This window comes from Amia ocellicauda, chromosome 4 (genome assembly GCF_036373705.1).
Source record: "Amia ocellicauda isolate fAmiCal2 chromosome 4, fAmiCal2.hap1, whole genome shotgun sequence".
Lineage (NCBI taxonomy): Eukaryota > Metazoa > Chordata > Actinopteri > Amiiformes > Amiidae > Amia > Amia ocellicauda.
Window position 1 is genome coordinate 2,567,717 of NC_089853.1, and position 24,120 is coordinate 2,591,836.

A 24,120-nucleotide genomic window follows, 5' to 3' on the forward strand; every position below is an offset into this window, starting at 1 on the left:
GCTCTGGTTGGAACTATTTTATTTGTGTAAAGCTGCTGATTTGAACGAAGCCACATGGTTATTACATAAGCAAAACAGCATATCTGTTCCCAGTAAATGATAACTATCAAATTGCAAACTTCACCTACATTGTAGGAGAACACACTCTCACTCTAAAATAAAATAAATGGGCCAAAATCTTGAATGTACCTAAAATGGCACACATCACTTTTCTGTTCTAAAAATAAAACAGATTTCTACTCCTTAAGTGACACTATTTAATTAAAAAAAAAAAAAAAAAATGTACCAATGTACACAAAATAATGTATTTAAAAAAAACAATTTTTAAATCAAACATTCAGTTCATGTAATAAACTGGATACACTCCACAGCCAAATAAAATAAAATATCTGCATATAGACTATTTTCAAAATATTAACCAGATAAATAAAATGTATTGCCTAAACACTGAATTTAATACATATAAAAAAAAAAAAAAAAACAGCATTTGGGGGAGTGGCAAATTCAGATCTTAAAATGCACAATAAATAGTTTTCGTAATTAGAATAAACCATGAACATCTAGGTAGGTGTGTATATGGGTGACTGCTAGGATGCAGGTTCTGTTTCAATGCAGGCCAGATATGATGCATCAATTACACACTTGCCAAATACTGGTTGCATAACATTTGTTTATACAGTGAATATAAAGGTCTGCCAGGCTTACTGAGCAGACGACTGAATGTGGTTTCCATTCGCGGATTCACTGGAATATCATTTTGCAGAGCAGGAGAAATGCAACGTGCAGTAAGCAGTGAATACTGTGATCGCTGTAGTTCTCTACATTTTTTTTTAACCATCAGAACACATTTGAACCCCCATTTTGTTTTTAACAAGCTTTTAACATTCAGATACTTGGAGGCTTTAGAATATACAGAGTTGACATCGTGGTAGAGCCTGAAATGTTAGAAATTACTGATCTAATTTGGAGATAGTCAACATGGGTTTAGACGAGGCAGATCATGTCTTACTGATTTATTGGAATTTGTTGAACATGCAACTGCAGCTGTAGATCATGTGAAACCATATGATATGATATACTTAGATTTCCAAAAAGCTTTTGATAAGGTTCCACACCAAAGACTGATCCTCAAATTGGAAGCTGTAGGCATTCAGGGTAATGTAAGTAGATGGATTATGAACTGGTTGATGTCTAGGAAACAGAGGGTGTTGATTAGAGGAGTCGCTTCTAACTGGAGTGAGGTTGTTAGTGGAGTTCCACAGGGATCAGTACTAGGGCCTGTGCTTTTTCTAATCTATATTAATGATCTGGACTCTGGGATAGTTAGCAAACTTGTCAAATTTGCAGATGATACTAAAATAGGCGACTCAGCAGATACAATCTTGGCAGCACAGGCTATTCAAAGGGACTTAGATAATATTCAGTTGTGGGCCGACACCTGGCAGATGAAACTCAATGTGGACAAGTGCAAGGTAATACATGCAGGTAACAAAAATGTCCACTATAATTACACTATGTGAGGAACAGAACTAGATGAAGTAACGCATGAGAAAGACCTAGGAGTCTATGAGGACTCCTCACTTTCTCCATCCAAACAATGTGGGGAAGCAATAAAAAAGGCAAACACAATGCTAGGGTATATTGTCAAAAGTGTAGAATTGAGAACAAGGGCAGTGATGTTCAGACTGTACAATGCACTAGTTAGAGCTCATCTGGATACTGTGGACAGTTCTGGGCTCCACACTTCAAGAAAGATATCGCTGCTCTAGAGGCAGTTCAGAGGAGAGCAACCAGACTTATTCCAGGTCTGAAGGGAAAGTCCTACTGAGAGACTGAGGACCTGAACCTTTTCACCCTGGAACAGAGGAGACTACGTGGGGACTTGATCCAAGTCTTCAAAATCATGAAAGGCATCGACCACATCAAACCAGAGGAGCTTTTCCAGATCAGCAGGGACACACGCACCCGGGGACACAAATGGAAATTGGGCTTCAAGGCATTCAAGACAGAAAACAGGAGACACTTCTTCACACAGAGAGGCGTCACAATCTGAACAAACTCCCCAGCGATGTGGCTGAAGAGACAATTTGGGAACATTCAAAAACATACTGGATAGGATCCTTGATCACTTAGTTATTAATGGACACCAAACGAGCACGATGGGGCGAATGGCCTCCTCTCGCTTGGACACGTTCTTATGTACTTATTTTCTAAAGTTTAGATACTTTCTATCATTTCAGGCTCTACCACGACATGAGCTCTTAAAATTGTTATCCTAGCAGTTGTTCATTTTATCAACATTTGTATAGTTCTGTGCCCTTTCTCCCCTTGTTGCAACATTCCCCCAGTTGCTAACTGCTAATCGAAAATTCAGTTCAGACTCATGTTGTAATATTGATTGAATAAAATGACCATTATAGAAATTAAAAAACAGATTCTACTGCTTTGCTGTACAGCTGACAATTAATCGCTGCTCCGTGTAAGGAGGCTCATATGGTATACTAAGCGCGTCACCAGTGATGTCACCCTCAGAAACAACCCGTAGTGTCAAGCCTCCCACGGCAGGAGAGCCGGTCTTTTGGGCGCTCGGAGTAGGGAGCTCCCACACCGGCTACACACGCATACGTCAATTGTGACACCATGAACAGTACCATGCCAGGATACTCACTACACCAGTGTCAGACAGGTAAAGGTGGTAAAAATACCCCTACTGAAACCCAGGATCATTTATTTAACTGTTCTAAACCTACTGAGCTTTATATGTGTTTTATTATGTTGAGAGCTATTTGTTTAACAGGTTTATGGCATTTCCAGTCAAATTAAATGAATCCATGTGGGCGGCTTGATTTTATTTTACAATGACCAGATACTGAAAACGTGTTGTGCAAGTCTGAGATCTATGGTCCTACGTCAGGGATAGTTTAAAAGATCCGCTGGTCTTCGTCCTTGTCCAGCTTTTTTTCCTGCTGCTCTCCCTCGCTGAGAATCTCCTTGAGGATTTGCTCGTAGTACGGGGAAAAGACCATTTTGTTGTAGTTGACCAGGCGGCTGAATTTGACTGCAATCTCCTCCAGTTCTCTCTGAATGGGAACCAGACCCCCTGGTACTGCAGTGCTGGGTTTCTGGTGGCTGGAGTCAAGGTAGCCCATTAGAAAGGTTTGAATGCGAGAATCTGACGAAAGACAAAAGCTATATTAACTGTGAGAGCAGGGCTGGAAAAACACAAGTATAGAGAAGCTGAAAGTTCACCCCCCCACTAGCTGCCAGCACATATCGATCCTGCGAACTCCCTGCCACGTACAGTACATCGTCACACTTCCAGATAGACTTAGTGTCTGATTTATTGTCAAGGTCCCTGTTCTAGGCAGTACAGTTTTAACTAGGCATGAATTCACTTTATATCTGAGATGGCAATACGTGGTGGAGATTCGAGTCCTTTAACCAATATAGAAGAACTGGGTATTACCAATATCATTATTTACCACATGACTGTAAAGATATCACGTACAGATGAGCAGACTGTCTGTAAGTAACAGATTAACAGCCTAAAACTAAATCTTTTGTCTAGAATTAAACTTAACTGCACATAGTGTTCAGAAACAACAGCAATCAAATGTATTTGATTTCCTAAAAAGCCTGGCATATTATGGTGTTTTGGGGGGAAATGAAACTGTTACCGATGAGTTTGCGGATGGAATTGTCTGAATTTTTCACTGCGTCAATCTGTCCTTTCAACACAGCCTCTTTGTCAGCAGAAAACGGCGTGAACCCATGTTGCGATAGGCAGCTATTGACTTCCACACATATCTTCTCGCTAATTGTAGCAAAGGCCTCGCTGGTGTTAAAGGAGCTGGGAACAAAGGGAAACATTATTCATTATTTTTAGGTAAAATTCTCCTTTTTAGAGTGAAAGACGAAAGTTGGCTTTCATTTGGTTTGTTTCCACCACAGTACTGTCAGCCTCAGAGACCAGCATCTGCTGTACATTGTATTCTGCATCCAAAACCTTGACAGGTTCTTGTTTAGAGCCATGAATTGTTATGTGCAATTATTTTAGCAACCACTGCGGAGCATTGCTGGATTACAGGGAACAAAGGCGAAGTTTAACATCCTTCAATACAAGAAACTGGAAGTTCAAAAATCACCAGTGCTCCAATGGGCAATACTATTAAACAACATCAAGGGGTTTTTAATAGGGTTGTGACGGAGCTGACAGAAATCTGAGTCTGTCGAATGCAGATTTTAAAGCATTAAATCTGTCGAATGTGAATGTTGATGTGGAGATAGCATATTTAGTTGTAGGTTGAGGGGGATTTTGTATTTGCCAGTATTACTGTAAAATCTGTTTGCTACAGTTTTTATTAAAAATAAAAAAAGTAATATTTAACACATTTGATTGAAATGCTGTAAATGTGAAATAGAGCTGAAAAACATCAGCTCATATTCCTAAAATTGAATGTAATGCAGTACTTGTATTACTATTATTTCTCTGTTCAAATGAACAATTGCATGAGTCTTCAGACATTCTTAATTACCTGTTCAGATGTAAAAGTTACAATTCAACATGGTTTCTTAAGTTCTTAACATGCATCTAATACTACTATTACTAGTCACTTTACTATTTACATGTAGTTTAGGCTAGTAGCTGTACATTACATTTCAGAAACACAAGCCGCTCTGCTTGGTTGGGCAGTAGCTGCTGTGATAAGCATCACAGGGGGGTGACATGCAGGTTTAACTGTGAAGTGATGATGCGCGGCACGTTGGCCATCAGTTATGTGGTCAAGAAAAAACGCCCAGAAAAAATGCCCAGAGAAGGACAGGGTCAAACCCAAATACTCGAGTAAATGATGTAAAAATGAGGAAAAACGAAAAAGCACACCCATTCCAAATATAAACAGTGTTAATCCTATATATCCTTAAATGACTGCATTATAGAAGTGTAAGATTTTAAGGTAAAGCAAGTTGCTGATGGGTTTCATTGTTAGCAATGTTGTATTTTATGTTAATAATGTGCAAATGTTGTGGGTCTGTTGCACTGTTAGATACTTTACATTGCGTTGTAATCCTACCTTTAAAATACTAGTACAAAGTATTAAAGCCGCAGACACCTGCTACGGGTTTAATTTGAACACGCAGTCACATGGCCACCAGGGACTCTGGGATGGAAGTGTTGTGTTTTATTCTCACGCGTGTAAACCAGCCTTTCTGGCATTTTCCTGTAAAACCCGCCCGAGAGCCACACTAGAGCTGCTGTGTGAGGGAGTTAAACACACACGGCAACTCCCTCCGCCATAGATGCACCAACACTGAAACTACACTTCAGCCTATCTTGCAATGACAGGTAGTCGATACTGGCTCATTTTCCACAACAACAGGCTTTCCTTTCGTTCAATTATAGTTTCACCAAAATATGTCATCACCTCCAGTAGTGTAGTTGTAGAATAAAAAGGAGCGGGTGCTGCACGCACTGTTTCATATGAATTGTTACGTTAATAATCGGGCTTTATTACTTATTCTCATCATATTATTTCATACCAATACACCTCACAAGGAAATGTTTAAAAAAATGTATTAATAATTTTAAATATTTAGAATTGAGAAGCAAGGGGTTGAAAGAGTGGCGCCGCTCTGTCCGGCTCCTCTACACCCCTGTGTCAGAGGGGCAGCTCCGCCTTAATGGATTTTAAAGTGCCAGAGTGGCGCTCTGGTCTGGTGCGCTCCGACAGCATTACTGCCCTATCTGTACAATCACATCATACATTCTTTCTGTGAAACAGCATCTGGACCGGACTGAGTGAATGAGCGGACTGAACTCATGCCTGTGCGTGTTACAATGGTAGACAAAAATATTTTGCTACAAATTCGAACTCGTTTGCTTTAGTATTCGACGGAGTTCGGATTATCTAAACGTGCGAAATTCAACATCTGCGAATGCGGATTCGAACTTCGTCACAACCCTAGTTTGTAATATTCAAACCTTTAGTATCAGTCACAAAAAGATTTTGGACAATCAGTGTAAGTCAACATTAAAAAAGAAATCCTAAGTGTGTTTGCTTTGTGTATGAAATCCTTTCAGATTTTGATAAAGGCCCTCAGTGAAGTGGAAGTTCGACTCTCACTGACACTTCAACAGCCTCATAACACCAGTGATGGGACATATTTCAGCCCTCCACTGCAGTCATTATATTCTTGGCATGAATACTGATTTGTTCAGTTTATAAGGACTCCAGATTTCGGAGTGTTTGGAGATCGGTCATTCATTTCACATAACTGGTTAATGGCACACATTATTTCTTTTTGTGGGTTTCCACAGTCATTCAGTGTATACACTAATGACGATTTAATGTATGCTGCATTTGCAGTGTAGCACAATGTAGGCAATATATCTGCTAGAGGAAGTGTATAATGTAAATTGAACGAGAGATTAAAAGTCAATGTTTCAATGTGAAATGAGTCAGTGTGTAAACTGGGAAACCACACTCTCTTTGAGGTAAAGGGCACTGATAACAATTTGTGCAAAGTGTTGATATAATCCTTTAACTATACAGCCCTTATGTTTTGTTAAACACACTGAAACACAGCACTACTGGAAAAAAACATCTGCATAAAGTCACTTACGGATGATGCATTCCCGTCAACAACACCTTGATTGTGTTCTTGAGTTTCTCAGCGAACCCCGAGAGGCCGGAGATCGCTGCCCCGGTGATGTTGTACGTGATCAACAGCACTGCGGCTATGACCGTCAGCTGCTCCAGCTCCATGTGCATTTCTTGAAACCGAGTCTCGTCCATTAGCAGAGTCTGGAGAGGAGAAGGGGTTTATTTCCACTGAGGATGAAAACCACAACAAAGCCCAACAACGCAAGCCACGGATGCTATTTCCTGCTCGTATAATATAGTACATCCTTTCACTAAGATGGTATGTGCCAACATGAGGATAAGGGTATGGCAATGCAAGGGTCTGTTTAGAGAACTGAAACATCTATTCATGAAAGAATATCGGCAATGTCCCACAGTGCACCTCAGTGTCGTATGTATTTCTTGTGTTGTGTCACTGCGGTGAAATTCCCAGCAAGTAAGTGGGGAGGCATGTGGGTGGGTGCAGATCACCTACTTCGGGGAAGGGGGCGCTGGTGTGGTCCCACTGCAGCAGGTTCAGGTAGGCACGGTTGTGCAGGGAGGTAGGACAGAGCGCCGGGGGGCTGCAGGTGGCGCCGGCACCAGAGGGGCTGACCTCCACGTCTGCGTTGAGCAGAGCATTCGCCGTGTTGTGGAGCCACGCTCGAGTGAAGTCCAAGGCATCTGTGGAAAGCTGCACTTATTACTGCAAACAGCACCGAGTGCCAGCATCTCTATCTCTCAGCCATCCGCTCAGGGCCACAGCAAACCACTCCAGCACTGCGCAATACTGATTTTGGTTTATTCTCCTAAGTTAGTTTTGTCCTCTTTGCAGATATCACTTAAATTAGCTACTTCCGTTGATTAAAGCTCCCCCTTTGAATAAACCAAGATCAGGCAGTACATGCAATCGATCTACATACCCAACACTTTTATGTAATGTGTGTTTGAGAACATTTATTATGTGAGTTTATCATTGCTTGTGGAAACTGCAAGTCGCCCTGGCTAAGGGCATCTGCCAAGAAATAAACAATAGTGATGACATTTTACAATAAGGGAATTTACTTACTGGGTTGTTTTTCAATAAATTCCTGGAACTTATTCCTCTCGTACTCGATTGACTGCTGCATCAAATGCGGCCTGATGCTGCTTACTGCAAAATTAGCCATGTCAATCTTCATTAAATCCATTACTGAGAAGATTGCCCTGGAAGACACAGAATAACACTTTTGCTTCAGCATTTGGTTTTATGAATCCCCTAATGTAGAGAATACCAGGAACACTGCAGCACAATATCTTCAACAGCATTGCAAATTTAACACTGTCCTTTACTGTGCCAAACTAAACAAACGACACACATCTTTAAAGGAAGGGTGCAGTTTAATCTTCCTGACATTAAAAGATTTTTCAAATTTAAGCTACTCAGTAGGTTCCCATGCTCAGACATCTCTCCCCTCTGCTTACTGAATAATATGAGTCGTATGCTTCACAAATCCCTTAAATCTGAACTAGTTAAGGCAGCCCGATATGCCGGATCAGAACAATGCCCGAGCAGTTACAGCTTTTTGATATCAAACCTCCGACCCTTTTAATTCAACTCCCGCGCGTACTTGAACAGCGGCACGATGACGGTGATGCTGCGCAGCTTCTTGATCTCCTGGTCCCGGGACGGCGCGCACAGCGTCCCCATCATGCCGATGACAAACTCTGCAAGCTTGTTGATATCTAGCGCCCCGTTCTCCGCCTCCTGTCGGATCAGCTCCAGATCCAGAACCTCGTTGATCTGGTTCCGCAGACGAGTGTGTCCCGGAAGCAAGAATGACAGCAGCGTCTGGGAACAGAGAGAGAGACCATGAGAGCGATCCGGGCTGGACGAACAGCAGGAGAGTGAAGAAGGATAATGGCCCTTCATTCGTAACAGATTGAGGTCTGTGTCAGTGTTAAGTGCTTTTGTGGGTATATCTCTTAAGCAATATATCTATTGAAACCAAAAAATAAATTAAATACCAGGGTCCCATGAACTTAACAATTTGTCTGATGTAGTCACAACAACTTCTTCCTGGTTTGTGATAAATACCTTTTATTCAATCCAGAAATCCAATTATTTGTTTTACTTCTTCCCTAACCTTCTGACTTTCAACCAACAATCAAACTTATACTTAAACCTCTTTGTCCTCAATATGGAGTACACTCAAAGATCAAACACATATTTTCTATATGATAAGGGGAATTACGTGATTTATAATCTCAGCACATGAATATATTCATGCACACTGAACACGGTGTACTGTACTCACACTTCTAAAAACATGCCATAACTAATCCTGACAGGTGCGACTTCTGCAACAACACGTCTGTTTAGAAACACAATGCTCAATACACATGGAGAATGTATTGCCTTCTGAATTAATTACTGAAGACTAGTGTGACGACAGATTTACAGTTTACATGCCAACGCACACCACAGACATTTATATTTAAGGTGAGTCCAGGGGCAATGCAGGGAAGAAGAGGACAGAGACTGAAAGGTATTAGTATGTAATACACATAAGCCATGAAAAGGCAGCACAAATCTTCTCAAGTCTCTTGCTGACTTGACTGTAAACAATTTAATTACCACCTGATTGGAAACACTTTCCAATCTGTAAAAACAACACCTGACTTGTAGTGCTACACTTTCATGTCACAATGTTGTTGATGCACTTGATTCATAACTGTAACTATAAGGGCCTAAAAAAAATATGTACTAGGAATTTCTAATCTGAGAGTGGGAAAAAGGTTCGGGGAGTTTCTCCTCTCTTGTCTGTCTGATGAAGACCTCACCTCCTTGATCTCTCCCAGCAGCTTGATTGCATGATCGTATGTTGGAGGGTCTTCACTCAGCTGTGCATCCAGGCAATCCCAGAATGCTTTGTGCACAATATCCCGCACTGTTTTTTCCAAACTAAGCGATGCAAACAAGAAACATTTTCAGCTGCCTCTGTTAAACCAAGTTATTTGTTTAAAATAAATTGCAAAATACTGCATTATCTTCATGCATACTGTTTTAACTCAACAGTATAAATTAGTGAAACAACTTTAATACTATATTACAAAATGGGCTCAAATCAAATCCATTGTTCAAGATTTAAAGGTGGCAGTAGACAGTGGTTTATATACGGTCATACATAAAAGTAATTTCCAAAATAAAACTATGCCTATATAGGCTTCATTTTATAGATACAACAGTTTTTTACAATAAGCAGTGTTGTGTATTCCTGTATGAATCAGCCGAGTGTTTTACCTGCCGTCTGCCAAGTTGGTGGGTTTCACCTTGAAGCCCCCGTTCACCACAATCTCGTGCGCCAGCGCCATGTTGGTCACACCCTTGGCCGTCTCCATCAGCTCCTCCACTGACACAAATCTGGGAGGACTGGCTGTGAGCAGAGAAAGGCCAGTTTGTTGGAGGATTTTTATTTGTGACCTGTTTGATGTGACCTAAATACATATTTAAATAATGGAAGCATGCTCTAAACTAGGTTGGCCACCTCTAAATAACCACGGACAACAAATTATTTTAAAGGGAACTTCTTATTTTCTTCTTGTTTGCATTTCAAAGACACATGGTTGAAAAAGGAAGTCATGTCAGCGAGTGGCAGCTGATCCGCACTTACACTGCGGTGTGTTGGCCCTTTGAGGGCTGGGGGTACTCTGGCGACTCCTCTTCCTCAGAGACTGCTCCGACGTTTCAACGCTGTCGGCTCTGGTGTTCCTGGTGTCGCTGGCATCACTCAGCTTGTCCTCACTGGACGTGGGTTTGTCTGAATCCTGAGGCATGACTTTCTTCTTTACTCTCCAGACAATCAACTGATATACAGCTATGGAAAAAATTTAAGAGACCACTGCAAAATCATCAGTTTTTCTGGTTTTACTATTTATAGGTATGTGTGAAAAATAACATTTTTGTTTTATTCTATGAACTACTGACAACATTTCTATGGAATGCCATTTAATATTAAATAAATAAATACATAAATAAATATGGCTATGAAATAAATAAATGTAAATATAAATATATAAATGAGTCAATATATAAATAAATAGGTTTTTTTTTTTCAAAATGTTTTTCAAAGGACTTTTTAATTATTTCAAGGACTTTTATTTCATAATGGCACATTTCCATTTGGTATATTGAAATGAATGGGGCATGGTTTCTCACAGATTCAGACCAAAGCAACAGCACCAGAACAGCATTGGCTCTGTATGCAACTTGTGCGGACAATGCACGGTGGCTCCGAGATATCATGCTATTCTTGGCACATCAAACTGATCAACATGGTTTATCAGCACATACTATTTTGGCCCGTATTGAAGACTTGTTTGAAATACTCGGGCGGATAAGTGCTCTTCAAGACACAGACATGGATGTAGAAGTTGTAAATGGTTTGGGAGTGATTGAGCATGGTGTTGGTGTGGGAGATGTCCAGTTCCTCTGGATAACCAGGCGATGTGCTCGCTGCTGCCTGGTGTCTGGGCTGTCAACCCGAGAAACCGCGGATCTGTTTGGTGCATCACCCAGCGAATGCAAAATCAATGCGCTGTTGAGCTAATGCCACAATGATGAGACTGGTGCCAAAAACACTTATAATACAAGTAGACGCCTGAAGACGCGACGGTCAGTAAACACAATTGGAACACGATTATCGCACATTGCATATTTTATCCTTATAGTGCAGCCATAATCATAACATTGCTCCTGGATCAACTCGCCACATTGATGCCTTAACTCGATGCCCCGATTGAAAAAGGAGATTTGTGGAATTATAAATGTGGCATTATGAAATAAAAGTCCCTTGACATAAATACATGTGGAATATTAAATAAAAGTACCCTGAAATAAATAAAAGTAGTTCTTTGAAAAACATAATTTTGAAACAAAAACATATTTATTTATATATTGACTCATTTATATATTTATTGCCTCATTTATTTATTTCATAGCCATATTTATTTAATTAATAGTGACTTAAATGGCATTCCATACATTTCTCCCAATACTAATTTTCTAACTTAGGAAGAGTTCAGAAATCAATATTTGGTGGAATAACCCTGATTTTCAATCACAGCTGTCATGCATCTTGGCATGCTCTCCACCAGTCTTTCACATTGATGTTGGGTGACTTTATGCCACTCCTGGCGCAACAATTCAAGCAGCTCGGCTTTGTTTGATGGCTTGTGACCATCCATCTTCCTCTTGATCACATTCCAGAGGTTTTCAATGGGGTTCAGGTGTGGAAATTGGGCTGGCCATGACAGGGTCTTGATCCGGTGGTACTCCAGCCACACCTTGATTGACCTGGCTAAGTGAAGCAACCCGATGCTCACTGTATTCCTCTGCCAGTAATACCAGAAATGAAACCTTCTTTTCCTCACTCAAAACTTCCCTTTTCAACTCTTTTGGCATGTTCTACAGTTATTTTTTTTAAATTCAAATTACTAGCACTGCTAGCACTGTTTTTGCCATCCAGCTAGTCCTAATACAAGAGGATAGATTTATACTTTTCCTCGTTAAATAAGATTTGGTTCAGGTGATCACCTAATCAGTAGCTCATTCAGGACAATGAGGTGTGCCTGTGCTGGAATTCAACAGACACTGGAATGGCAGAGATGCTGATTTAAGAAATATTTGCAGTAATCTCTTAATTTTTTCCAGAGCTGTATAAATGACCCTATAGTACAGCCAAATCAATCAATCAAATTGGGCATGTTTTCTTAAAGCCAGTTTGGAATAATATAAAATAACACATAAAATGTTACAATTTCTAAGAATGGCCAACAAACATAAGAGCTTAATTTTTACACTTGTATACTTCATTAAAGATTTCAGCCTCTTGGTTAAATAAAAATGTAATTAGATGTGTCAAGAATGGGTAAAAAAATGAAAATGAAGCAGGTCAGTTCTCTATATTAACATAGAGAAGGAAGAAATATATTAGGACCTGCAGCGCTTTTCAATAGATTCATAAGGTTGTGCCCCTGGTCATCTGGGCTCCAAAGAACAGTGACTAACAGCTCGCAGATGAAACGTCTATTGTCCGGGTTTATTATCTCATGCCGGATGTTGAGGCTTGCTAATGTTTCCTTGCTGCAGTCGGCCTATAAATAGCTGACATTGAATGATTTGGAAATAACATTTTTATGAACATCTGGAAGCCAAGTGCCCGATGCATATGAGCTGTGCATGACTTTTTGTGAGCCTTTTCATCACATATGACAAAAGCTTCTTGCTACCTGTATTGTGTTTGGGAATATTTAAACCAAACAGGTCCAACCCTTACTTTTTAAGGGACACCAAACAGCTGCTAATGGGCACAATGTTTAAATGTAGAACACTGCAATGTATTTAGTCAGTGAATATCATTGTAACTTATACATCCAATAGGAGAATGTAGGGAAATGCCATGTAAACCCTGATCAGGGTCTAAGGAGATAGGGGGGAGGGGGACTTGTGAATGTTAATGCTGTGACTTGTGTAAAATGACATTATCTAGCAGCACGATTTGTTGACAAGTTTTAGAACAATGGACTTCTGGGTTTTCCTGAATGTTTGCCATTGTGTACAACTGAAGTGTCTGCTTAATACACCGGCTACAAATCAGTGACAATACAGCCTCGATCTACAACACAAACTGTCGTAATACACAAACATTTAGCAAATGTATGGCTGATATAATTAGTCATATAAATATTACCATTAGATTCAGCACAAAGAAGGCAGACAAAACCGTGAAATACGTTAATCGAAATTGACAATTTTCAAATGCAATTGATGTAATAGTCTGCATTAAAAAATACAAAAGTAAAACAAAACTGATTATTGAATGTGTCATACAAACAGCGTCTTGTTTCTATCCCAGTAAAACGCTGCATTTGGACATAAATTCTTGCTCAAATGAGACGATTATTTTTCGTGCAATAAAATAGAAGGCAAAGTTTCTGTAGCCTATAGGTCCTTGTTTAGGAAAAAGACGATGCTCTAGCGGACTGGTGTAAATGGGCCGATGACTGAACTAAATAAATCAATGACTTCATCATTCATGACATTATCATTCTGTCAACACGGGGAAAACAAATCCTTAAATCACCCTGACCTCGCTGAACAGAAACTAAAGCTAAAGTCCACTCACCTGCAATGCTTTTAATTTTTTTTCCTTTTTTGTTCTTTGAGTGAAAGATTGCGTTTATATATAATTAAATGAGCTGAGAATTTAAAATACGCAACAGTTTCGACGTAGCAGTTTTATCCTGTGACTTTGCGGTTAAATAGTCAAGTCCTCCTTCATATGCGTTTCTCCAACACTCCCAATATCACATTGAACAAGTGAATTAAAATACACGATGATTCCAGTAACGCCAGAAGAAATATCGTGCTGCACCTCCCTGTTCATTCACAATGCAGCCATCTGTTTACGGAAGTGATGTCAGCAGAGCCACATGGGAACTGTAGTTCTCTAGCCCTTCGCCCGGGTCCACTAGCGCACCCTGTGCTTTCAAAAGGACTACAACTACCAGACGCCCGCTCGGCTCAAGCCAGACCGTTGCCTAGAATGGTTGCATCAACAGGGTTGGCAGGGTTCGTGTTTTTTTGCTACGCAGTAACAAAATAAACTGTAGTTTTATTTTTCTGTAGGCTACATTAAGTGAAATAATTATTCCCTTGCATGAGATTAAAGGCTAGGAAACCTATGCAGTATTAAACACGTAAGGTTCATAAAATGTATAATTATATATAGGCTATATACAAATATATTAAGAATAATGAACAGTTTTCCATTAATCCAGCGACACCAGGCGGCAAATCGCATGTAGCATTTAAAACCAATTGCAAACTGCATAGAAATGCCTAGTGGTTTACTTTTTGTATTCATTAGTTTATATGCTTTAAAAAGCAGTTTAATTGTGATGTGCCAGCGAAAACTTTTCCAACGTGGCAGTTAAAATAAAAATAATTGTACATCTTTGTGGACATGTATCAGTCAGCTCCTCAGTTCTCCAATGCACTACAGTAGGAAGTAGGAAATGTGGAACTTTTGACCTTTGTAATGATCTGGAGACATGCAGTGGTCACCTCCAGGGTGAGTGTGGACATTTGGTCTCCAACCCCATTTAAAAAAAAAGGAACTAGGGAAATGAGTTTAACAAATCTAAAATGAACGTCTTCCTTTAGTTTTACAGACCAACATTGATGAGGCCCTAATGATAATGACTAAGTGTAAAAGTAATGACATTTCAAAATATACATCAACTTAAAAGATAATAAAAAGCATTTAATAATTCACCTTTACACATGTACATACAGTAAATACAAGACATTTATACAATTTTACAACATATACAGTAGTTTTATAGTTACACATAGATATTAGATGTTCGGTTTCCAAAATATTGTATAAAAATGTCAGGGTGGCTCTTATAGAACTGGCCAAGCAAGCGTTTCTTTTCTTTTGTAGAAAGCTTTGGGTTCTCGTGGATTGTCCTGAGCAAGGCCCACAGCTCCTCTTTTGTGGTTTTCTTTGCACTTTCGGAGTAGTCCTGGCTAGATACCCTCTGACAGAAAGTGGAGCCTAGGAAAAGGCAGGGTAAAGTGATTCAATTAGATTCAAGTGCCATCATTAAAGTTTGTTGATTTTATACACATTTGCTTAGAAGTATTTTAACTGCACTCCGCATAAATCCCTCCATAACTCTCCTCTTCAGGCTTAAGCACAATGCAGAACTGAACATCTCATTTTATATCCCATCATGTGTTGGGTTTACGATAAATACCTGCAGCCAAGTCGGGGTCATTCCCACGTATAATGTACGCCAACTTATCACTGACAAGTTTATGCAAAGATCCTGGGATCTACAAAAATAAACAATAAATCAATTGTAAGGATTGATTTGGCATTACAATCTCCATATGGGCATTTGTTCAACAAAAATCAAGGTAAGCAATTAAAACTAAGGGCTGTTGATTAACTGAAGTAGTACTGTAGTTCATTACAATAAATGGCACTCATATTTAAATCCATCTCCAGCAGAAGTGGGAAGTTGCTTGGTTTCCATTTGTACTATGGTTCTACCAACACGGCAAACATTCTAGATAGGAGCATTAGAAGAATGTCCTTTGAATTCCCTTTCAAGTTCAAGCACACTGTTTACCTTCACGTATATGCAGCTACCAATTTAAACAAGCTGTTTAAACAGTCATGCTTTGCAAGCGATTTCCCCCCCCCATAGATATTAGCCACAAGCTGGAACAGGGAATACCTTGAACACATCTTTTTGGTTGTCAAGTAGAAAAAGCACAAGAAGATCCACCTTTCCTTTTGCTAGATTCTTACTGAGGACAATCGCTTTGCTGAACGACCTTTTAACAGCCATTCTGTTCTCGATCTGGGGAAGGAAAGAAAAGTCAGTTTAGTTCAATTACTGAGAGATTGAACTCTTCCGATACTTATTTAAGAGAAGGGGGAAAAGGGTGACAATCCACAAGAACATAGTATAAAATAACTTCAGCCCAAAATGTTATAATTTTCCTCAGATAATTTAGAATCCCCACCTTAAAATTCTACATTTGCAATATACAGGAAGTGAATGGCCATCTGCCCAAGCATTTTCAACTTTAACACTGCTCTCCAGTAATGTAGTTCTGTAAACATTTTTGCTAGGCAATTTCACCCTAAATTGTTCCACTATCTGTAAGAATGGCAACAATAGCACATTATACGTCCCTGTAGCAGGACAGTCTGGCAATTTTAGACCCAGACAAGTTATGCAGACTAGGCCTGGTGTATGGTCTGCCCACACACTTGTACCTCTTTGTGCAGTTTGACTTCACCAGACTTTGCAGCTGCCGCCATGAAGCACAGCAGCCTGCGCAACTCCTCTCTGCTCCGGGAGTCCAGCAGCTTCAAGCACAGCTGTAGCGCTTCCAGGGCCTGTTCCAGCTTCCCATTCACTGAAGACACAGGACAATTCATTCCAGCGGTGCACAAAGATCATGTGTACAATTTCCATTTCTGCACGGCGGACAGAGGGGCTTGGGTGGATGTCTGTAAATATCCTGCTAACTCGCCATGAGAATTGAATTACTGTTGGCCTTGTCCATACACGCAATTTTCCATGCTGAAGTCTGGACAGAGCACATTTTATGAGCACGACCTAGACACAGCATCTCTCAGCAAATTGGGCCAGCGAAGGACAGCAGCCACAACAATAACCAACAGGCTACCATACACAAAAAAATTTCAATAGACTTTAAACCTCACCGGTCAACTAAACGTACATCATTTATATCACAATTTAAGATGGGGGGGAAAAAGTAAGAACACTTTTTGGATCCAAGGCATGCCAGTATTGGAGTAATAACTGTCCTTAAGATTAATAAGAATTATGTATAAAAGTACAAAAATATGCACATCTTCCTTAACACCTAGATGCATGCAACCAGAGATCATGTCTCAGGCCAGGGCAGAAGACTAATGCTTACCAAGGAGCTCAGCAATTCCAGTGTGTATATCGAACAAATGGTTGGTGAGGAGAGGCTCCCGGTTTTGGCTGTAGTGTTTGACAATCGTGTCGTACAGCAGCCTCTTGCACTGCTGTGACTCATCGGAGCATTTGGGCAGACTCCGGCTCACTTCCACAACCATCTGGTCCGGCAGGAACTCCAGACAGTCCACGGCTGCAGACAGCCAGGCATCAGCCCTGGGACAGGCAGAGCACGACACATTCACAAACTTCAAAAGGAAACCACACTTTCAATTTCAGCACATCAGTCCTTCATAAACCTGCACGCATGAGGGTACATTTGAATGGCTTACATACAGTGTCTGGCTGCAGTAAGCGTGCTTATTCACAGATTATCCTCTTGGCAGAGAATGTTACATTCGCCTGCTTACTTTTATGGTAATTGTATTTATCTACACAGAAGTGGATATGGGGCAATGAAAATAGGAGCTGGGAAAGATAAGGTCAGACAGCAAGCACACTTCCCGACATCTGATCTACGTACTGAGAGTCACCGAAGGCCTTGAGGATCTCTCGGTCCAGGTAGTTGCTGGTTAGGAGCAGATCAGGGTCGCTGTCAACACTCCTCAGTGGTGGCTCAGCTTCTCTCCCCTCCAGCAAGGTATCAAGCAAGGGGAGCTCGACCAGCTGTAGCAGGCGCAGGACAGTTTGCTCATGCCACACTTCATTAACAACTGGAAAGCGGGCATAGTGGGGGTGTAGATGTTACAGCAAAACAATTCACATAAGTACACTTGAGATCTCAAATCAGTGTATGAAATGCACTTCCAGGAATCAAAGGTAAATATCATAAAACTCACTTTATTTTTAACCCTTTAACGGTGACCACTTGGAATTAATACAAAACAGCTTCACGACAGCTTGCCACATCAAAATAACCTTTTCAAAATTCCCCAAAGTCAATATAACAGCACCCTAAGGCACTTTCAGCTCCGTTTCAGCAAATGTGCAAAATTACAGCTAGATATCCATAGGTAACCAAGTGCATTATTCTTCTTCATTTAAAAGTTCAAAGATTTAAAGCCCAATAATGACTTTCAAGGTTCGTTGAACAGGTAACCAGGTTTCAGGTTTTAAAGTAACCATTCCAGTTTTCTTGTTGTTAGGTTCTGCACGGGTATGCAGATTGCACTCCATGCAAAATATGATGTGCATTTTCCACAAGGCATTAGGACACATTTAGTCTTCGATTTATTAAAATGCAGTTTTTGCTCTTCAGGATAACGACAAAGTAAGTTTACCACACTTAATGCAACAAAGGCATAACACTTACGGTTCTCGGGCAATCCTGGATTTACTTTCAGTTGAGATGCATTTGTAGGATTCAGATTTAAGTTATCCAAAAGATCTTCTAAAGACTGGTCTGTTTTGCCAGGGGTGGCAGAGGAATACTCAATTTCTTCTTGTCTGTACAGATGTAAAAAACATTTATTCACATCAGGGTGTTTGGTCTTAAGTTCCAAAAATGTACTGAAGCAACAAAATAAGTCAAATTTGTATACATTTCATATTCTAGGCGTTGACAGAAATTCCCATTTACACTGCCAAGCCCTAGCTGTACTGGAAATTGAACCCTCTGTGAAAATGAGCATTCAACATCTCTTCATCTTAACAGAGCACAGAGTAATTTGTCCAGTGTGATTTGTAAAGAATAATTGTGGATATTCAAGGCCCCAATGGTCTTTTATATAACAAACAAAGGGTCTATGTCTATTAGAACAATGTCAATATTACATCTATCCACTAAAGGCAGGGTAAACCTTGATCTATATTAAAAGGCCCAGAAAAATGTTTGCTTGCCAGTGACATTCAATTCCAGCCCTGCAACGGCACTGAAAAGGTATCAGGTATAGCCAGGATACAGAATTATCAGAACAAACAATTCTATCACAAGGGTTTATAATTAAGTTCGGGGTGGGAAGTGTAAGTCTGCTACAGATACAATTTCTGTCTAGTGAAAAATTCAAGACTTGGGTACCAGCAACTTCTGAGGTGGGACAAGAAAATAAAATAGCATACCTTCTGCAAGTCCTACTGTATACAGTTCGTTGATAACTTGGGGAAGCACTTCCATTATCAAGATTGTTTGCCGTTGGGGGTGACGCATTCAGGAACCTATACAAGCTGCAACTGCTGTCCTCAAACGCCGCCCGCTTCTTCTCTTTGCCAAACACCTTGGTGCCAACCGCTTCAAACACCTTATATTCCATGAGGGCTTGACAGACGCGCACCACTTTGGCCCTGGGAATGTCTGCGTCGCCGAAGAACTTGTTCTGTATGACGTGAGCCAAGATGACGTCCACGGCTTCGGAGCCGACGAAGCAGTCATTGTGGTATTTCAGGTTGTGCCGTCGCCTTTTCACCTCCACTTGCGTCTCGAGGTGGTTGATGATGCTGCTCCAAATAAACGTGGCTCTGAATGGCTTATGTGCCATGCTGTGCTCTGCTGTGGAAAAAAGGAAAAGGACTGAGTGAAGGAGAAGCCATGTTTAAAACTTTGGCCTGTTTTCAGCATGCTGAAAGTGAAACGAAGCAATGAATAAAATGTCCTATACCAATAGTGTTCACATTTAAAGCATTATACTTTAGGAGCTAATCATTTTCAAAAGGCAATCTTCTCCACAGGCAGTCCAACACAATGATTAAATTGTGTGGATATCTCTCAGGCTTCATCTGGGTATTCAACGGGGTGGGCTGCATCCCACATCAGAAACGCTCACAGCACATGCAGATATAATTACCCAGACCCACCCTCCTCATCAATGGGTGGCTTGAATTCAAGTTTACAATTGTTGGCCGGCTCATGAAAGAACTAACTTCTGTTAGCCACTAAAAACAAAAGTTGAAGGCTGTGCATCTCTCAATGCGGAAGAGGTATCCACCCGTCATTTGGGGAGGAAATCTTGTTTACCATTCGCATAATGTAATCCTTACAGTCTGGAAAACAAATGCTTGCACAAACTCTTTAGACAATGCGAGAAGACTTCAAGTTTAAGAGAATTAAAATATCACCTCCCTTGCTCCAGTAACACCAGCCAGAAGGAAGAAAATCTATATTAAGGTTTTTCCTTAATTGATTGATACCAGAAAACATTTGGGTTCTAAAATAAGATTTAAATACACTGGGAAATTACACTATACAGAAGTCCAAACTCCAGCTGCACTTTGCAAGCATTTGATGTGGTGCATTACATTACTCGACTTGAGTACACAAGGCATTGGATCCCTTTAAAACCCAAAAGGAGCACAATAAACTGATAAGTATGCAAAACTAAACTGGGCTAAAGTTCAATACCATTGCTGTACTGAATCTTCTTGGCATTTGGAGCCCAGGTACAGAAGAGTCCGTTACTGGCTGAAGGTTAGCATCAGGTCTGAGTGCTGTAGAATCACTTTTGTATTGCCACAAAATCAGACTGAGAAGTTAGCCTTTTTCAAAGTAAAAAAAAAAAAAAAAAAGAAAAAAAAGTAGCCTAACAGGTCAGTGTAGTTCAGTGAACGTTTCACTCGGCACGCAAACTTGTTGCGTTTATGCAAAACTAACCAGGTTACTTGACTAATCAGCCAAGTATTTGAAATGTCCACAATGCATTTAAGAATAAGTGGGAGAGAGAGGAGAACACAATCCTATATAACATTATCCTGACAGAGACCATTATTCAGTAGACTAAATTATGTTTAATTTTGAATATACAAGTTTGACATTTAGTCAGTGCACTGCAAATGTATAAAAGTGAACATTATCGAAACAGAAGATGGCATAATGTTAATATTTAAAAGCCCCCTAAAACAGTGAGGTGCGATTATCTATTTCATGTGTTAATAAGCCACATGAACAACAATTAGAGGGGGAAGGGGGGAGTATGTGGGGGTTTAAAAAGACAGCCCCACCCTGTCCAGACAGTAACTGGGAGACAGATGGAATCACAATCTGGGAGCTGAAAATCCACACTCTAATCTGGACTTTAACAGCCTGGACAGTGACTGGTTTTACGGACCTTGATTAGCACTAGCCTGGGACTACTCTACACAAAATACCTTTGGGTAGTTTGGCACAGTGGAGCCAGCCCTAGGTCTTACATTTATTAACTACATTACATCAACACAAAATGACTCCTCAGGGAATGGAAGGTCTTCCCAGCGTCTTGTTTTTGTTCACAGAATGCAGTATGCACCATCTACAGAATAGTCTCCACAGAGATGGATCTGACATGATCCGAGCCACTAGGGTAAAGGTCTACCCGGGCAGCATGTACTGTGTTGGCACAACAAGAGTAAATAATCACTAAGGGAACAGTTTCAAAACGGTCTCAATCCCCACGCTGACGCAGCACTCACTGGTAGTCACCTTGCCAGCTGCATTTTGGAGAATAAAATATGAAGTTGTGATGGCAGACATGACCACAAACCCCAGTTTAGCAGGGTGGGGTAATGAGTGGATCCACAGCTTTGTATAAAACCATTGTGCTGGAAGAGGCAGGGTGGGAAGAAGTTGGTATACATATACACACACACACAAGGTGCCACAAAAACAAACCTTAGGTGACCTAGCCGGCTTCCAGTTTATTCTCCCTTGCACACAACTGGGAATGCAGTTTAAACCTGCAGGCTTTACTACATAGCACTTTTTAACCTTTGGACACACTGGCCGCCCCATTAACCCATTAAAGAGATCACATTTGGTCTACATTTTAAAATGTAACTTAAGAGGGCTGTAATAAAACAATGTTCATCTAAGCACATACAGCTTTCTTACAACCAGTACTGGAAACCTGGCAGGTCGTTTTCAATCTAATATTCATCGCCTGGAAACATGACAGCATCATATAAACGTCAAATCAGTGGTATAAAAGCACCCTAGGTTATTATATTATCCAAGATCAATTAAAGTAGGGCATCTGATATTCAACAATAAGCCTATTATGAGGTGTCGGCATCAAGTGGCATTTGTTTAAGAAATGGCATGACAGCGAATTAGAAGTATGGAAGCAAATGGGATCTTCCGAAAGCATTGCACCATGACATTGACAAACTAGATCAGGGGTGACGATACTGCCGACTCCTGTCCAGGTGCATTTACACACGGTTTTGACCTCCCGCATCTTAAATCACTAGATGAACTTCTAAGGTCGGACTTCAGGAGCGTCCGCGTACATTCAATTTTAAACCGAATGAAACGCTTACATTTGAGCTGCAGCTCTAACTGTTTAAGCGATAATCCCGCTTACGGAAACACTTACGAGGACGTACAGCTACACGCAGCCAGCAGAGCCAACCAACTCCGCACTGCTCAGATCTCACCGCGACGCACACGCGTGTAACACGTTCGCCGCCAGCCTGACCCGCCGACCACACAGCACATAAAAACGGCTTCATTACAATGAGACGATATTGAGCAGAAGCACACCGATCACCCGGCAATCTGAGCAGTTTGGGAACTCAATTAAAACCAAGGCTCGTCGCTTCTGGGACGCAGGACGTGATGAAGCCCAAAGTAAGGCACGGTCAGGTGCTCTGGACGGGACTTACCCGGGGGTCTGTGCATCGGGCTGTAAAGAGTCCCGCAGAGATTCAAAGCCGCCGCTCTCTCCCGCACTGTGGCCATAATAGCGCCGCGCTGACGTCAGCGGCCGGCCCGGCCCTCTTATACCGGCAGGTGCCGCGGGCTCCAGTGAGCGACCAGCAGCGCTGCCATTCATTGGCATTTCACCGGCACCCACCATACACTGAGGAATTGCCAATTATCTAACGTCGCCAGATAGTAGCGAAAAAGAATTGCAAAGAGAACATCTAATTAGTTTCTTGAGGCGCGAGGACCCCAATTACATGATTGCATCGTTTTATTTGTATGCCTGTAGGTTAATGTCATTTGGCCCATGAAACAGTTTTCAGCTATGTATGTGCCATGCCTTCATTAGATTCTTGGAGGAAGCATGCTGACGCCTTTAAACATTGCTCTGACACCAGATGATGTGGCAGTTTACTATTCTGCACAGGTGGCAGTATTTGGTTGTCTACCCTCTAGTGATGCGCTGCCACAGGTCTGCTCCTGCACCTGCTGCTCAGAGCATTTTATACCAAATTCCTGTCATTCTTTTGATGTTGTTTTCTTTTAAATTAAAGCGAAATTATGCAGCTTCATCCAACATGAGTTCAGATCATAGCAGCAAAAACCGGAGTGTTTTTTTTTTTTAAATGAGAGGAATTATATTGTTGAAATTGCCCGATAGTGCTGAGAGCAACCTTTTCTAAAGAGTGCTTAGGAGAAGTCATCTAAATGCTTCTTAACTAGTGATTTAGTGGTCGTTTTTCTGCATTGTATTAGCTTCTTAGTAGTTGCATAGATTGGTGTTTGAAATGGTTGTGTGTTTTGATCATCTTATTGCTGATATATAGCCCATCTTCTATCACCACTTCTATCAGGCAAAGATACTAACTGTGTCTGAACGGGACAGGGTTCCCACCAGGGATACACTCAAAGGCTTTGGGTAGGTTTCCCAGAAACCTCAGACTTCCTTGATCCTTTCTACTGGATAAAGTAAGATGGGCTGAGTTTAGAAAGATTAGGCGTAGCTTCGAGTCTGGGTGTTGGCAAGGGTCAGGGCTATCAGTGGGATGGGTGTTTTTGTCATCATCCCCACACCAAAGATGGTATCTGTAGTGACAAGTATTTTCTTATGATTGCAGACTTATGTAATAATAATAATAATAATAATAATAATAATAATAATAATAATCACAGTGTTACAGTTTACATTTCCATAATTTAAATAAAATATTACACTTATTGCCTAATTATCTTCACTCCTGGGGGCCACGGACAGTATAGTTCATAATGTGCTTGGACTACATTTTCTACTGCCTGGTAAACATGAACCAGAGGCATGGGGTAGAATCCATTGCAATGTTTATGCAGAGATGTTTCTTCAGAAGTGTGAGAAGGTAG

General features: G+C 40.8%; 2 protein-coding genes across 3 annotated transcripts; both read right to left on the bottom strand.

The window, feature by feature from the left end:
- Positions 1-2: 2 nt before the first annotated feature.
- Positions 3-14,062, bottom strand: tcp11l1 (t-complex 11, testis-specific-like 1). Its single transcript, XM_066700492.1, has 10 exons — positions 13,787-14,062; positions 10,274-10,477; positions 9,904-10,036; positions 9,444-9,564; positions 8,231-8,451; positions 7,690-7,826; positions 7,117-7,304; positions 6,622-6,803; positions 3,678-3,850; positions 3-3,172 (listed from the first exon to the last, which is right to left on the bottom strand). The coding sequence occupies exons 2-10, from the start codon at positions 10,434-10,436 to the stop codon at positions 2,922-2,924; spliced, it is 1,569 nt and encodes a 522-aa protein (XP_066556589.1). The 5' UTR covers positions 10,437-10,477; positions 13,787-14,062; the 3' UTR covers positions 3-2,921.
- Positions 14,063-14,905: 843 nt separating this feature from the next.
- On the bottom strand, positions 14,906-22,810 carry depdc7a (DEP domain containing 7, paralog a). 2 transcript variants are annotated; one of them, XM_066700490.1, is made up of 9 exons: positions 22,704-22,810; positions 19,194-19,620; positions 18,448-18,581; positions 17,659-17,848; positions 17,134-17,351; positions 16,460-16,602; positions 15,912-16,037; positions 15,426-15,504; positions 14,906-15,223 (listed from the first exon to the last, which is right to left on the bottom strand). In XM_066700490.1, the coding sequence occupies exons 1-9, from the start codon at positions 22,777-22,779 to the stop codon at positions 15,009-15,011; spliced, it is 1,608 nt and encodes a 535-aa protein (XP_066556587.1). In that variant the 5' UTR covers positions 22,780-22,810; the 3' UTR covers positions 14,906-15,008. The 2 variants fall into 2 exon arrangements, with proteins under 2 accessions (XP_066556587.1, XP_066556588.1); XM_066700491.1 differs by having other exon boundaries at positions 19,194-19,617; positions 22,704-22,806.
- Between the last annotated feature and the right edge of the window lie 1,310 nt (positions 22,811-24,120).